The sequence below is a fragment of the Xiphophorus hellerii genome, chromosome 21, assembly GCF_003331165.1.
Source record: "Xiphophorus hellerii strain 12219 chromosome 21, Xiphophorus_hellerii-4.1, whole genome shotgun sequence".
In the NCBI taxonomy this organism is placed as follows: Eukaryota; Metazoa; Chordata; class Actinopteri; order Cyprinodontiformes; family Poeciliidae; genus Xiphophorus; species Xiphophorus hellerii.
In genome coordinates this window covers 16,022,300-16,037,090 of record NC_045692.1, presented here as the reverse complement: position 1 = coordinate 16,037,090, position 14,791 = coordinate 16,022,300, and the positions used below count along the sequence as shown (strand labels likewise).

Genomic DNA, 14,791 nt, shown 5'->3' with positions numbered 1-14,791 from the left:
TATACTGTGCATACTGTACAATCAAAAAGCATGAATATAACCTGATTTTTTTTTTTCTGCAGAGAAGGTGAGTCACTTTAGACATGATATCTTGTCCTAAATTGAGGAAGATATTAACATAGAAACAGCTTGAAAATGCACTTAGTTGTGTACCTATTATCTGTATATGCTCTGAGTATATGCTGCACTTCCAAGTCTCTGCATAGCTAAAAATAGCAGTGATAATGAAATTGTACAGTTATTATAAGCTACAAGAAATGAAGAAGGAATCAAGTAGGAAACTGAGGCAAGCCTCACATTGACATTTACAGCAACATTTATTACCTTCTGGGTAATGCTTGCAGTTGATATATCAGGGCCCAATATGCGATAACGCTCAGACTCACCAGGCTTTGATTTACTTGTCACCATCACAGTGCTAGCCTGCGTTCCCGTAGACCAGAATAAGCTGCCCTAGATTTTTTACGGGCTTTAATAAAAAAACGTGACATTGTTTCTCTGTTTGAGCACAGGAGAAAACAGCATATATGCAAACAGGCATAGGCTGTTTATCGGGCGCTTCAAAAGCCTGTTTACTGACGAGCTAAAATAAAAGCTGCATGAATGCTACAGTGTCCCAATTTGAGAGGAGTTGTAATGGTGTATATTGAGAAAACAAAATCATTTGCTTTTTATTTAATTATGAAAAGCAGTGTAGGCTTGAGTCTGTATGAGGTAGTCACAGTGTAATTGCTTTAGTAAAAACAAAATGATTTTATATCACAGTAGGTATAAGCAGATTTAAAAGATATGGTATGCATGACAACATCTAATTTCTTTTATTTAAAACAAACAGCAGCAATTTCAGTGTTAATGCAATATCATAGCAAATGATTACAAATATAATGTTATATTTTATATTGTTGTTTTTGGGTGCTTTGTGACTCAGGAATAGCGCAGGTGCAGCATATTGTGATGAATAACTTGGCTGCTCTAGGCTCAAGTCCAGAACCCAGGTGGAGTACAACATATCTTCTCCTGTTCTCGTCGCTCTTCTTCCTCTGAAGCTTCTTATTAATAAAGACTATAAGGTCCACGTGACCTTTTAAAAGCAAAGCACATATGGAATAACAAAGTGTAAATATAAAAGCCAGTTTCTCAATTTTGATTGTGCAAAATATAATTAAGCATTTTTACTTTTTACAAGTTAACTACCGAGTTGGCATAAACTAGCTATGCTGTTTGCTCAGGTTCCCTGCCTTACAGACTCTTGATAGATGTCACTTTTCACCTTGAACACAGATGTATGATGCATTGAGCTGAAATGTGCAAAGATGACACAGATTTTATGATATCCGCCTTTTTCACTTTCTTTTCAGAGACAAGAGTGTTTGAGAATTTAAAAGCGTGAAAATCCCATGGAGCTGCAGACAGTTCTGGTGTGGACCGCTTTAACTGAACTTTGTAGAGGTGTATTTATTGATGTACACCATAAACCGCTGATGTGCTTTACATTTTGCTACTCTTTTATAAACACCAAAATTGCTGCTTTTTCCCAAACTACCTTAAATTGGGTCATCTTTGTTGGATAAGTTAAAGCTTAAGAAAATTATTATACAGTTTGTGATTGATAAAACCTTACTTAATTTGCCAAAATCACTGTAGGACAATAGCTACAATACTATAGTGGCTCAAGTTGGTCAACAAGATGACACAATAAAAAGTCATAACAGAAGTTATGCTAAAATAGAAGTTAGCAGAACTTCCATGTTGGCAGCCAAGTTAGCATGGCTTCTGTCGTTTTTGTTTTTGGGTTCTGGCTTTTGCATTTTGTTGATCCTCGTTGATCAACAACATGCACTATACAGTTTGCTTTACTGGAATTATTGTTAACCTCTACTAATACTTTGCAGAAATATAGTCTGTACTTCTATGGCCCCCACATCAAAGATTACTGCTTATCCCATCATCCCCTTGAGAATGCTAAAGCATATTCACAATTTCCCTACAAAGCCTTTATACACTTACAAAAGGTGATCATGTGATTGCTACTCACATTTAATCTAAAAGTACCTACCACCTGTGAGTTTTCATAAAGAAAAAAAATATATAATTATTTTTTCAACAGAAAATCTATTTGTGATGATGATGGTGCCATCCTTTCTTGTCTAATTTCCCTCGGCTACTTTTTATGGATGTTTTTATTAGACTTGGGGAAATGAAAGAAAACAGGAAATTGTTATTCCGCGTTATATCAAGGTTAGTGAAAATAGGTTAGTTAAAAAAGCTTAAAATGACCTCTCTTTAAATGCTGTAATTATCCTCAAAACAGGCTTTTGGACAACCTCTATAATCAATTAGCACTGTGTGAGTGAGTGTATCTTGTGGCCTTTTAGTCAATTAGTTTAGAATTGTGAAAAAAGAAAATTACCTCTTTTTTATGAGATATTCTGAAGAAAGGCAGAATATGCTTTCACATTCTCTCAAGGGGATGATGGCAGAAAAGATAGAAAATAGAAAATGTTTAGTTAAACTAGCTGTAATGTTTGACTTTCCAAACATTATATGTGAAGATAGTTCTCATTCACAACGCATGCCATGTCAAGGCTCTACAAAAAGTCAATACAGTTCAATCATTCATCCATTCCAAGTGATCCGAGTTTACGTTCTCTGTTTTTGTATTGAATAAATGTCATTTTGAAGTTCAGTACAGCTTTTTGCTCAACACCTAGCAAAGGTATTCACGCCCCTTGAGTTCTATCACATTTTTTCACATTCATCATCTAAAAATGGAGAGAACATGGCAGCTCTGGAAACTTAGCAAGACATGGCCTTGTCAAACTAACAAGTTTGACAAGAGCAGCATTAATCAGAGAAGCAGCCAAGAGGTCTGTGGTAATTCTTGAGGAGCAGCAGAGATACGCTGTACAGTTGGGAGCATCTTTTGACGGACTACTATTAGTTTTTAAGTAATGACACGAACGATCTAAGAAAATGAATTTATACATTATTGTGAGAAAGTCTAGTAGGTGATGATGTGTTTGCACAGCGATATGACAAATTCCTTACACCAAAATAGTCTTGCCACTTTAACATTATTTCTTGTGAATTTTGTATTTAAAATGGATCATCAGAGTTTTACCTGACATCTTATAGATGTAACATTTAATAGAAAGAGAGAGGTAATTCCTTTTTTAGGAATTACCTCTGACATGACTGCCTGATAAAGAATAACTTCATATCTGACTGTAAATGTAACCTTTAAAATGAAAAGCAGAGGTCTGGACTGCCATCATTCTCTTCAGTTCCTACCATATACCCTTGATGGAGTCAACCTTAAGCCATCAAAAGCAATCTCAGTGGAGTCGTGGCCTTTTGTTATGAAGTCAAAGCCAAGTGTCAAGGCTTTTCAGTTTTGTTTTTTTTCTCTGACTCAGATGCCAAGATTTCTTAAATGATTACATAAATTTTTTATACAAAGGAGAAGATATATTTTTAAGCTGATTAAAGTTTTATATGGTTTGTATTGCTATACAAATGGTGAGCTGCTTGTCAAGTCAGTTTCCCTCTTCCAAGCCTGTTTTTTTTTTTTGTTTTTTTTGTCAAATTCTTTAGACATACAGCAGGAGCTTCAACGACAATACAGTGCCTCCTCCCAAACCCTCTGCCTAGGTTAAATTGTTTACTCTTCTCAAATAGTCCTCATCACTAGAGGAATTTGTCTCTGGAATTTGATTGGTGGGTCCCCTGCCATAAGTCAGCACAGTCACTCCATTTGTCAGGAAAAGGCCCCGACAGTCGGCCTAATTATATTGGTTGTGACAAAGGAGCTGTCTTACAAGAACCAGGCGTATTCATTCACCCGTAAAGGCTTGTTGTATAATAATGCAGCCAATACAGCTGGCAGAAATATGCAGATTTCAGTGTCAAAGCACATCATCCCATTAAGAAAGTAGATGCTTTGAAGCATTGCTGTACATTTGACTTGTTGAATGTGTTGAGGACATGCCAAGCTGTTACTTGCAGTCACATCAGGATAAAAACATGTCATGGAAGCAGTCATGACAAAGGCGTGTTAGTGCTTTATATTTCCGGGTGTAGGTTTAAAAACACTCTTGTATGAGTTATTTGGTAATATCACCACATAGGATTGTACAAGTTTGCGTTTGTTTTTGTAGATGGTCACAAAGTGTGAAATTGATCAGCAAAACCACAAGCTATGAGTTGCATTTTTCTTCCAAACCACTGTTCTTACTACAGCTAAGAACAAAAGATTAGTTCATTCATCATTTACCTGTCTTTGTAACATTAAGACATTAAAGTTATCTTCTCTGAGTCTCCTGACATCTCTAAATCAACTCCAGCATATTGCGGAAACACAAGACAATACCATCATCCTTAATGTCTGACTGGCCCTTGGGTGAATTTAAAACACTATACTATATCAGTCTGGTGTAGATTTCTTCTTTAAACATTCATGATGTCTGTATCTGACTGCCTCCAATCACTTTTTTATTTTCTCTCTACAGCTTCCTGCTGATTGTCTCAGATTTTTCAAAAATCTTATTTTCTTATATTCTTTTTTTTTTTCTTTCACAGGGATGCATGGTGGCACAGTTGGTAGCAGTATTGTCTTGCAGCTACTGTCCTGAGTTTAAATCCCAGCCTGTTCTCTGTCTGCATGGGGTCACATTTATTCTTTGGGTGTCAACCACATCTCACAATGTTAAAATGCTTTAATATTTCTCATCAAAGTGAGGTGTGTCTTGCAAAATGCTGTTTATTTGTTACTTTCAACTGTGATGCCTAGAATATTTTCTATATAATATTTTTCCGCCTCATCACATGCTTTTGTCAGAATTTTCACTTGTGGAGTCCAAGACAGGTCCACTAAGTTAGCAGATTCTGAGTGGTATCCCCTCACAGATGGTGAAATTGTCCAAGGTCTCGTTCAGACAGAGGCTGAGTGTAGGGGACATCTTCAGCAGTAAAACTATAAGTGTTGGTGCTGCCACAGTGACTCACCTTTACGACTTTTATAGAGTAATGTACAAAGGAATTTTGTGAAAGCTAAATTAAGTTTTACGTAACAACATATATACCTGTCCACTTAGTTATATTCTCAAGGCTTATTTGATTGATCATCTAGAAATGTGTCTATGAAAGCCTTCAGTTCTGTTTTTCAAACTGGAGTTTTAAGACAAAGAAAATAGTCATACTAATTGTAGTCCCTACCCCAGACTTTTATTTTTTTCCAACAGAAAGTAGTGACAGTCCTCTTGCACTAAGTCTTATTGATTTCCCCGTTTCCTTTAAAGATTGTGTGGAGTGAGTCAATGTGGCTTTGCATTTTAATACCACATTTGTTTACTTTACTTTAGGGAGACTTGAGGCTCAAGGTGATGAAAAGAACATTAAAGATGGAGCTAGCCACTGCAAAGCGGCACAGCTATTAACAAAGTATGTGAGATAACAAGTGAAATATGTCTTTAAGTTATGACATATGAAACCATTAAAAGCAGATTGCATCCATGCATTTTGCTGATGCAGTTTTAGTGAGCATCAATAGATTGTATTTGTTCTTTATCATATTAGTACTATCATAGTTTCAGTGTGTAATCTTCCATTTTTAAAATGTTAACTTAAGATACAATAGATATGGATTTTTTATATCATTACAGATATGTGTTTCATTAGATAACAGCATTCATGTTCATATCTCTCCTTTTATTCTGCTTCAATTATTGTTGATTATTCTTAGACTGCCTTTTAGAGAACTTTTAATAAATTTAAAGCAATTTGAAAAAGTTGGTGACACAGCAGTTAGGTTTTGGTTTATACTTTTGATTGATCAATCTACAAGCTACATCCATAAGATCAAGTCCAAACGCTTTTAAAATTCCTGCAAGTAATTATCAGATATACTGGGCTGTGGGTGGAAAAGCGTTAGTGTTACTAGGGATATGATATATAGCAAAGAACAAGTTAGTTGTCTGTGCAAAAAGCTGCATTATCATTGGATCCTACTTCAAAGAGGCCTGTTGGGTTGTTCATGTGCTATATGGGGAAGTTTGACCCGAGAGGTAGAGACTCAAATAGGTCAGTCAGCTACGATGGACGTAAAGTATAATCCATGACCACAGCTGTCTTTGAGGGCTTGCCAGTGTGGGCCTTACCTGACAGGCACAATAAACCCAACAGATCTACCTGCTGAAAGCTGCGCTTTTTGAGCAGCATCAAAAATCCACACAGATATGGCCTCTGTCAGCTGTACACCGTGTTTGCTTTCATGTGTGCATGTTTACGTGTCTGTTGCTCGCAGGAAAAATAGCATATATGACCGAACGTCGGTTTACAGCTCTAGTGCAGTGTAGCAGACAGCTGTGTCACAGACTCAGTGCTGTGGATCACCATGAGGGCCCTTTATTTAGGTCACATTCTGTGCTTCAGTAGCCAACAGAAAGGATCTCTGTCTACTGAAATGAATACCTTTACCTGGACACAACCCTGCAAGAAGTGTACGTCTAACTGATATGTGGTGTTTACTTTGAGTTCCTTCTTGTGGGTCTGTTGTTGTTGAAACAGAGCTGCTTAATATTGGTATTGAATATAATCCCGTGTTAATATTAGCAGTAAAATTGCATGCATAATTTCTGAGTTTTCAACTAATCAAGCAAGAAAATAATAAATGGACCTCAATATCTTGCTTTTGACCTACACCCTGTCCTCTACTTGCATAAAGGTACGCTTCCTCCTTTTTTATACTTCTTGCCCTCCCTTTTTTCCCCCCACATTTTGTTTATCTACAAAACAGTCTGTGCTGTATTATAAATCGCAGTAATGAATTGCACTCTGAGGCTCAGCCGTTCTGCTGTCGGTGTGCTACACTGAGGTGCATGGGGTTTTATTTTTGCTTCGCTACTTTTACTTTCAGTCTATTAAAAACTGTGTGGATTCAGCAAATAGCCATCCTCAGATGAGTAAGAAAAGTAGTGTAAGGGGTGCTGATGGATGTATTTGTTTTCATGACAGGAAAAGGTCATTTATTACAGTTGCTACTTGAAGCTCAGAAGTTATTTGCTGGGTCAGATAGTTTGCCATGTAAAGTACTAAAGGTTTAGAGGGAAAGTCCACAAGCATAATTCATGTTTGTGGACAGGCGTGTGCATGAATCCACTGTGTACAGGTGTACTGTAAGCCTAAAAATAAATGCTCTTTTTGACCCAGTTTTTTCATCCAGTGTTCTGTAAAAGCCCTAGATTAAATGCCTGAGACTGTGGGTAGCTTGTGTGAGCTTCTCTAGCAGAATTTAAACAACCCGACCATTTCCCTGGATCTGATGGTTGCAGTGGGTACATATCCAGAGGCTTGGTGGACAAAAGAAAAAAATAATGATTAGAGTATTTAACCAATAAGAATCGATTAAGACCTACTTTCTGTTTGTTTGTTTTTTAAGATAAAGTCCTGTATTAAGCTTTTATTAGCTTCTTTATTAGAAACACTTGCTTAATTTCTCCTTAACACAAATGTCAACTAAATCATTCACATGGCAGCGACTTGCTGCATTTAGGTAATCTAAATGTGGTGAAGATGACTTGCCGATGATGCAGTTTAAACGGAGCAGAAGAAGGTGTATTTACAGGATTTTGAACATGACATGGTTGTTAGTCCTGATCTGAGTATTTTGGAAACTATTGATTTGCTGCCACAGATGACTTTCCCCCTCACAATATCTTACTAGCTCTACAGAAAATGCTAAATAAAATACAAAAAATCCAGGGTAAAACTGTAAAAAAAAATGTTAATATCGGAGGACAATGGGCAAAGTGGTTTGAAATGATCGAAAGGCAACAGTAGCTAAAATCACTCGTTGCAAGAATACCACATACAAGACATTTTGAAACTTGTTGGACAACGTACTCGTGCACTGCAGAATTGCATCTATTTAGTAGTGGGTATTGTAGTGACCTCTGATATTTGCATATTTTATCATCTTCTGATGAGGACTGTGATATGCCTGACAGTAAACATTCTGATGATAATGATTGTGAGAGCTTACACCAACAGGAATTTGAGACCAATTGAAGGGCTGCTGTATCTGTTTTCTGTTTATATCTTGAGTAAAATTTTACAATTTAAGTAATTTCCTACAGATTGAACTGTAATCTGGCATGTGTAAATGTTCTTTGATAATGAAAGTGGTTCAAGGTCAGACTTGTGTCATTATGTTGGTTATTTTTACAGTGATCTATTTACAAATTTTGAAAAAATAATTTAAAAAAAAACCTTTTTTTTTGTTTTTATTTTTTGCAAAGTGCAAAGCTTTTTCTAATGTGATTTTTGAACAGTCACTCTGCTTATAAAACATCATAAACCACCTCAATTTTAGGTCACTCCAAAAACTGCCCTGATAAGAGTCTTATGTTTATAACATTTTATAATGATTAACTTAATAAAGAAAATAAATTAGTCAGAATTATTTATGTTTCATGTATTTAGGTGTATGTCAATAGTTGACCTTTGTGTCACTTTCATAAAGTTTATTCCACCCCTGCTTATCACCTGCGTTTTTAGTTTGGCATGACACTCCAAGATAATCACTTCCCCCGATTTAATCCTCTTTAGAAACTTCCTGGATGCACCCCTGCTCAGCAGTCTTAAGGAGACATTTAAAGTGGCAGTATTATGTATTTTTCAGGCACGAAGTGTCATATTGTAGCACACTCAAGTACCTATCACCTCCAGTTGTTATAAAATGCTGTCTATTTTAACAAGGCTTTAAGTAAATTTTAATTTGCAATTTAGCACATTGAAATTGGGCTTCTGTCTCTTTAAGAAGCTCCTGCTCTTTGAGACACTCCACCCTCAGCATGTCATTACAACAATGTTCCTCCATTAAGCCTTTAACAGTGTTTTACCAGCATAGCACTGAGAAGTAGTTCGTATGATGAGCTCAGGAGATGCTGCTAGGAATGGTTAACAGCATAACAACTATTATGTTATGCTGTTTTGATGATGAGCTGAGGGTGGAGTGTTGGGAAGAGAAGGAGCTTCTTAAAGAGACAGAGGTCAATTTTAAGGTGTCAAGTTGCAAAGTCAAATTTTAATTTAATGTTTGATATGTACAGCAATTTTATGACAACTGGAGGTAACACAGTTACTTGGTTGTGGTATAAAATACCACTGCTTGCCTGGCAAATACATATCACCACCTCTTTAAATTTTTAAAACTGCTGTTTGTTTGTGGTCTTTTATTTTGAATACATTGTTGCTTAATTTGACAATATCCTTGAACAAATGCAGTTTATATCTGCTGTTTTTTTTTCTGGTAATTTCAAGCCAAACACAGAAAAAAAGTACACTGAAGCTTGATGACAAATACGGGTGTCAGTGGCATTGTAGCTTGTTACTTCTAAATTTAGAGTTCTTACATGTGTGGTTTTAAAGGACAAACATGAAACAGTGACTGAGATGAACAGGTTCAGCGTCAAACGTTTTCATCTGCATTTCTGGGTAATGAAGAACTTTCTTCGAATTGAAGCAGACGCTATAATGTGCTTTGAGTGTGCAACAGTGTTTCCTCATTATGTTTAAATAGGTGGCAACCTGATTTCTTATGTTACTTGATGGGTTTTCTGCTCCCACCTGGTGAAACCTCTCTAGGAAACAAGATATCTAGTTGTCTTCTATCATTGCAGTAAGAAATGTCATGGATGATAGAGAGTCAGCACCAACATATTTATAATTCTCTTTTCTGTCTTTCTCTTCCTGTTTGTTTTATTTCATGGATGCGTGTTCCTTTATAGAGCTAGATTTGGGGCCTGTGCAGACTTTCTGCAGAAGCAGTCGGGTGCACAAGCCAACCGGGCCAAAATGACCATGAAAGGCCTATCCAACAGCCGCAGTCACCACACAGTGACTTGCGACCCATCTTATGACTCCATGACTCTGGGGCACGCCAACCGCCGGTCCTTCTTCCTCAACCAAGGGGAAGCTCATCCCACTGAAAACCCATGCTACACACAGCGGAGCGCCTTCCAGACTGAGTGCAGTGCCTATCCTGACCTGACCAGCTGCACTTTCCCTCGTAGACATTACAGCTCCCACCATGAGCTGAAGGAAGAGTGCAGCGCCATGGTGCCTTACACCGGGCCTACAGGGAGCTGTAAGGGAAGCGGAGGGAACAACAACCGCATACCGTCAAACTTGCTCGAGCAGTTCGAGACCCAAGCTCCGTTGAGACGTGAAGGCTACCACACGCTGCAATACAAGCATACGGCATTGGAGCACCAACGCAGTGACAGCCCTGGTCGAATTCGCCACCTTGTGCATTCTGTGCAGAAGCTTTTCACCAAGTCCCACTCTCTAGAGGGACCCTCAGGCTCTGGAGGAGGTGGGAGTGGAAAGATAAATGGCAGCAAATCCAGCCCAGATGATCCTCCCTCATGCTCTGGGACCCTCAAGCACAGCAAGCGTAGTAAGAGCAAAGACCGCTCCAAGTCAGAACCCAAGATGCGTACAACTACATCAGGGTACTGGAGCTCAGATGACACACTTGACCGAGAGGTGTGTCTGTACCATCATCACCAAGGGGGTGGAATTGGTTCCATGCCTTCAGGGGTCATGACTATTGGACGCCACCCAGATAAATCCCAGTCACAATACTTTATGGAGTCCTACAACACCATCAGCGCCCAGTCACTCAAGACGTCACGCAGCAACAATGACGTCAAGTGCTCTGCATGCTCGGGTGGCAGCAGCGGAGGTCTGCCGCTGATGAATGCCCTCGATGGACAAGTCCAGCTGAAGAAGAGCTCATGGTCCTCTACGCTGACGGTGAGCAGAGCGAGGGAGGTGTATCAAAAGGCCTCCGTCAATCTAGATAAAGCTCTCGTCAAAGCCGAGCCAGGACGCACTTGCCATTTCTTACAGGTAGGATTGTAGCATCATCCCCATCTCTTGCATGTCATGTTTCAAATATCATCTGTGGCCCGCTACTACTCCATGCATCTGTTTTTATTCCCGCATGAATATGCATTTGTTTGTCTGTAGGCGTTGAATGATTGATTCATTCTGTCAAACCTTGATCATTGTGTCTTGTGTTGTTCTCTTTTGTATATTCATAAAACATTCTTGAAAAACCATACCATGGCATCTCCTCTTTTGTGTTGATGTGCACTGAATTTTGTTTTGTAAGTTCGTATATGCTAATGCTGTGACATGTTTATGGAGTAGGGACAAGATCAAGTTCTTCTGTAGTTTCTTCTACTGTGTTTCTTCTGTAGAACAATTACAATTGCAGCACACCTTTGTGTCAAACTACATTTATTCTGCTGTCAAGATCATGCTTGGTCTGGTCTAAGCAGCAGTCATGAGATTGCGTGTTTTAGTCAGTGTGGTGCCGCTGCAAGATCAGAGAGAGCAGGAGTTCAGCAGACAGAAGCTGAAAGTAAACTGCCCCAGTCCCAAAGCTCAGTGGTCACACAGCAACACAGAGAAACATGCATTCTGACACTGCAACGTTGCCGGGTCACGCATATGTTAGGGGTTTATTTTTGCTTTTGGAAGAATTTTCAAGATTTTCAGTTTCTTACAAAAGTATTCATACCTCTTGAATGTATTTTAAAATTATTTTTAAAATACAACAGTCATAAAATCCTATTTAAATGCATTGGAAAATTAGCAAATAGAAAATAAACTAATTGTTTTGAATAAAATAAGTTACAAAAATGTAGTGTACATTTGTATCCAGGTCTTATGAGTCAATACTTTGTGGATACGGCTAAATACAACAGCTTCTACTCTACTGGGTTATGTCCTGACCATTTTACCACATCTGCAGACTGATTTATTTCTTCTATTTTTCTAGCAGAATTGTTCAAGCTCAATCAAATTGGAGCTAAATATGTTCTAAACTTAATCATTCTACTTTAGCTTGGGCTGTACCCTCCAGTCTGAATAATTTTGCAGTAGTTACCATATTTTTCCTCCATGACTCTCCATCCATCTTCCAATCAACTCTTACCAACCTTCCTCTCCTGCTGAGGGAAAATATACTTCTCTTATTGATAATTTTCTTGTCCAGACTGCATACTGTCCAGTCAGCATAGGTGGATACCTAGGCTCAAGCAGATTTACGCTTTTCATCCCCTTTCCATTTTGAAAACTTAAGATGTTGTTTTATATCACAAACCTGCTTTAAAATGTCCTTCCTGTTCACAGTTTTGCACTACTTTGTTTTGGTCCATCATTTAAGTTTCTGGATGCAGGAGGACAAAATACTACAAAGTTCAAAGTGTACAATATTTTATTCCATCTTGTGCAGTTGGTTAAAATATACTTTTTAAAGTGTTGACAAATTGTAAAAACAGAATGTCAGTGTGCACAGTTTGTGCCTGTGTGTGCATACGGTGCAAGAAAAAAAAACGTAAATAAGGGCAGCAGAGAAAAGCATGAGTGAAAAGGACAGAGTGGGGGAAAGCAAAGGCAGTGAGTGTTCTCTCTGGCCATGCATTTTAACATCCTGGAAAGACGACTGAACCGATTAAAGAAGGATGTTGTCATTGCAACGAGGCAACAATTCTTTCAGACACAAAAAGCTTTGTTTTTTCTTTTTCCTTTGTCTTCCAAGTGCATCTAAGCACTTAGTGGGAGCATCAAATGTTTACTGGTGTTTTTATACAAAAAAAGCATACTGCAAGCTAATGTTTGCAAGAAAATCTCAATCCAGCATATTACAAGTGCTTTATTTTATGAAGTCCAAAACAATAAATAAATAAAAAAATAAGCATGCCCTTATTTCACGAACGTCTTTTCACAGTAGCGCAAACGTGTTCTTTTACCACTCTGTAGTTGCCCCTAACATTAAGGTCAGCTCTCGGTTTCCTAGCTACGCAGTTGTCCATTGAATGATTCCCCTGCACTTTTTTCCTCACTCTGTATCTCATTTCTTTCACTTCAGAGCTGGTGCCCTAAAAGCCACTCACATTGGGAGTGCAGTGGTTGTGTCGAACAAAACCCCCTTTGTTTTTCCCCTCCTCTTTCCATCTCTGCTGTCTTTGACTCGCTCTCTTTTAGATTATACCAGCCAGGAGATGGGTTTTCCTTTTGTGTATTTTTTTTACCTTCATTAGTGAGTGTGAAAAGCCAGGAGAGCAGGCAGAGGCCAGGGTTTACAGAGGTATTCTGTCAAAACAATTAATTTTCCCACGCTTGATATGCAGCACTCATCATGGGACGGACAAAAGAAGGCCATCGGCATTGTGAGATTAATGGTAGGATCAAGACAGGCCGGTTTAGAATATATTCTAGTCTTGTTGGATACATTTTTGGATCTGCTTGTGGGAAGGATGTTTTTTTTCTTTTTTTTCCCCTCTTTGTTTTACTAATCTCACCTCATCTCTGCAGGTGCCTCAGGATGACTGGAGCGGCTTCTCTCCGGTGGGGAAGGATGATGAGATCCCTTGCCGGCGAATGCGCAGTGGCAGCTACATCAAGGCCATGGCAGAGGAGGATAGTGGTGACTCGGATTGCAGCCCTAAGCCCTCGCCCAAGGTGCAGGCACGGCGAGCCAGCTACCTGAAGGCCACACAGCCTTCTCTTACTGAAATGACCACGCTCAAGTGAGTGTACGCTATAAATGATTTGGTCAGGGCTGCTTTTTGTTTTCACTCAAAAATGCATTGAGATGCAATATTAAAAGGTGGTGACAGTCAGCATGAGAAATTGGCAATATTTTTAGAGCCATCCAAACATCATCTAGTTAATTTTTCAACTGAATTTGGACTCAGTCAGTGCGGACTGAGTATCAACCCAATTTCAAACATCCCAGCAGCCAATGAAATAGAAGGCATTTGCTCTTTCATTTTTTTTCTGGTTTGCCAAAAAGTTGAATACACTCTCTTTGCTTTGACAAATTATGCCATCTGTGAGGCACAATACTTAAGCCCTTATTGTTTGAATGTATAACTTTCTAGAATAGAGTGCTTATGATTTTGCAGTCGTCGTGATTCTAAAAAGGGGGGGAAAAATAAAACATTGTTCTCTGAAATCATTAACAAAAACATTAACAATGCACATGCCTTGTTTGTGAGGGTTGTCAGACTCTCCTCTGACCGAAGCATCTGAGCTTCACTCTATCAGGTCTTGTAATACATTTACTAGCTTTTTCACAGAGAAAATAAAAAAGTAGACGCCTGATCTGTACATCAACATCAATCCCAGTACCAATGCTGTGGCCAGTCAAAACAAATTTAGAGAAAATTGCACAATTCTACCAACTCAGCCATAAAAACTTAAAAGAAATTACCCATCCATTAAGCTCCTCCTGCTGCTGTCTTCATAGGCTTCCCAAAGGTTTTCTTAAGAAAGTTCTTCCTGTCATTGCATCTGATCTGATTGAAATAGTAAACTCATCCCTCTCACCAGATGTTTTACTCCAGGTTTTAAAAACAGCAGTTATCAAATCACTGATAAAAAAGAACAATCTGGGCAAGTCAGTTTTGCAGAATTACAGGCCAACCTTCAACCCTCCATTCATCTGCAAGGTTTTTTGAAAAAGCTGTGTTTCAAAAGTTAAACTGCTTCCAAGCTGTGACCAACCACTTTGACGTCTTTCAGGCCAGTTTCTGTGCTGACTACAGTACTGAGACTGCCCTTGGCAAAGTGTTCAGTAACATTCACATAAATGCAGACTGTGGAAGAACCACAGTGTTGGTTCTGCTGAACCTCAGTGCAACATTCAACACTGTTAACCATGATATATTATTGAAACGACTGGAGTTGAGTAGCACTCTCTGGCACAATATTTGAC

The 14,791-nt window shown here is 38.5% G+C and overlaps 1 protein-coding gene across 4 annotated transcripts in view; it reads left to right on the top strand.

The window, feature by feature from the left end:
• The window catches only part of dlgap1b (discs, large (Drosophila) homolog-associated protein 1b), a 100,686-nt gene that overhangs the window by 44,257 nt on the left and 41,638 nt on the right, over positions 1–14,791 (top strand). For all 4 annotated transcript variants that reach the window (XM_032550845.1, XM_032550842.1, XM_032550844.1 and 1 more), the window contains exons 3-4: positions 9,786–10,911; positions 13,387–13,601. In XM_032550845.1, the coding sequence (XP_032406736.1) occupies positions 9,853–10,911; positions 13,387–13,601 (1,274 nt within the window). In that variant the 5' untranslated portion in view covers positions 9,786–9,852. The remainder of the gene's footprint in view (positions 1–9,785; positions 10,912–13,386; positions 13,602–14,791) is intronic.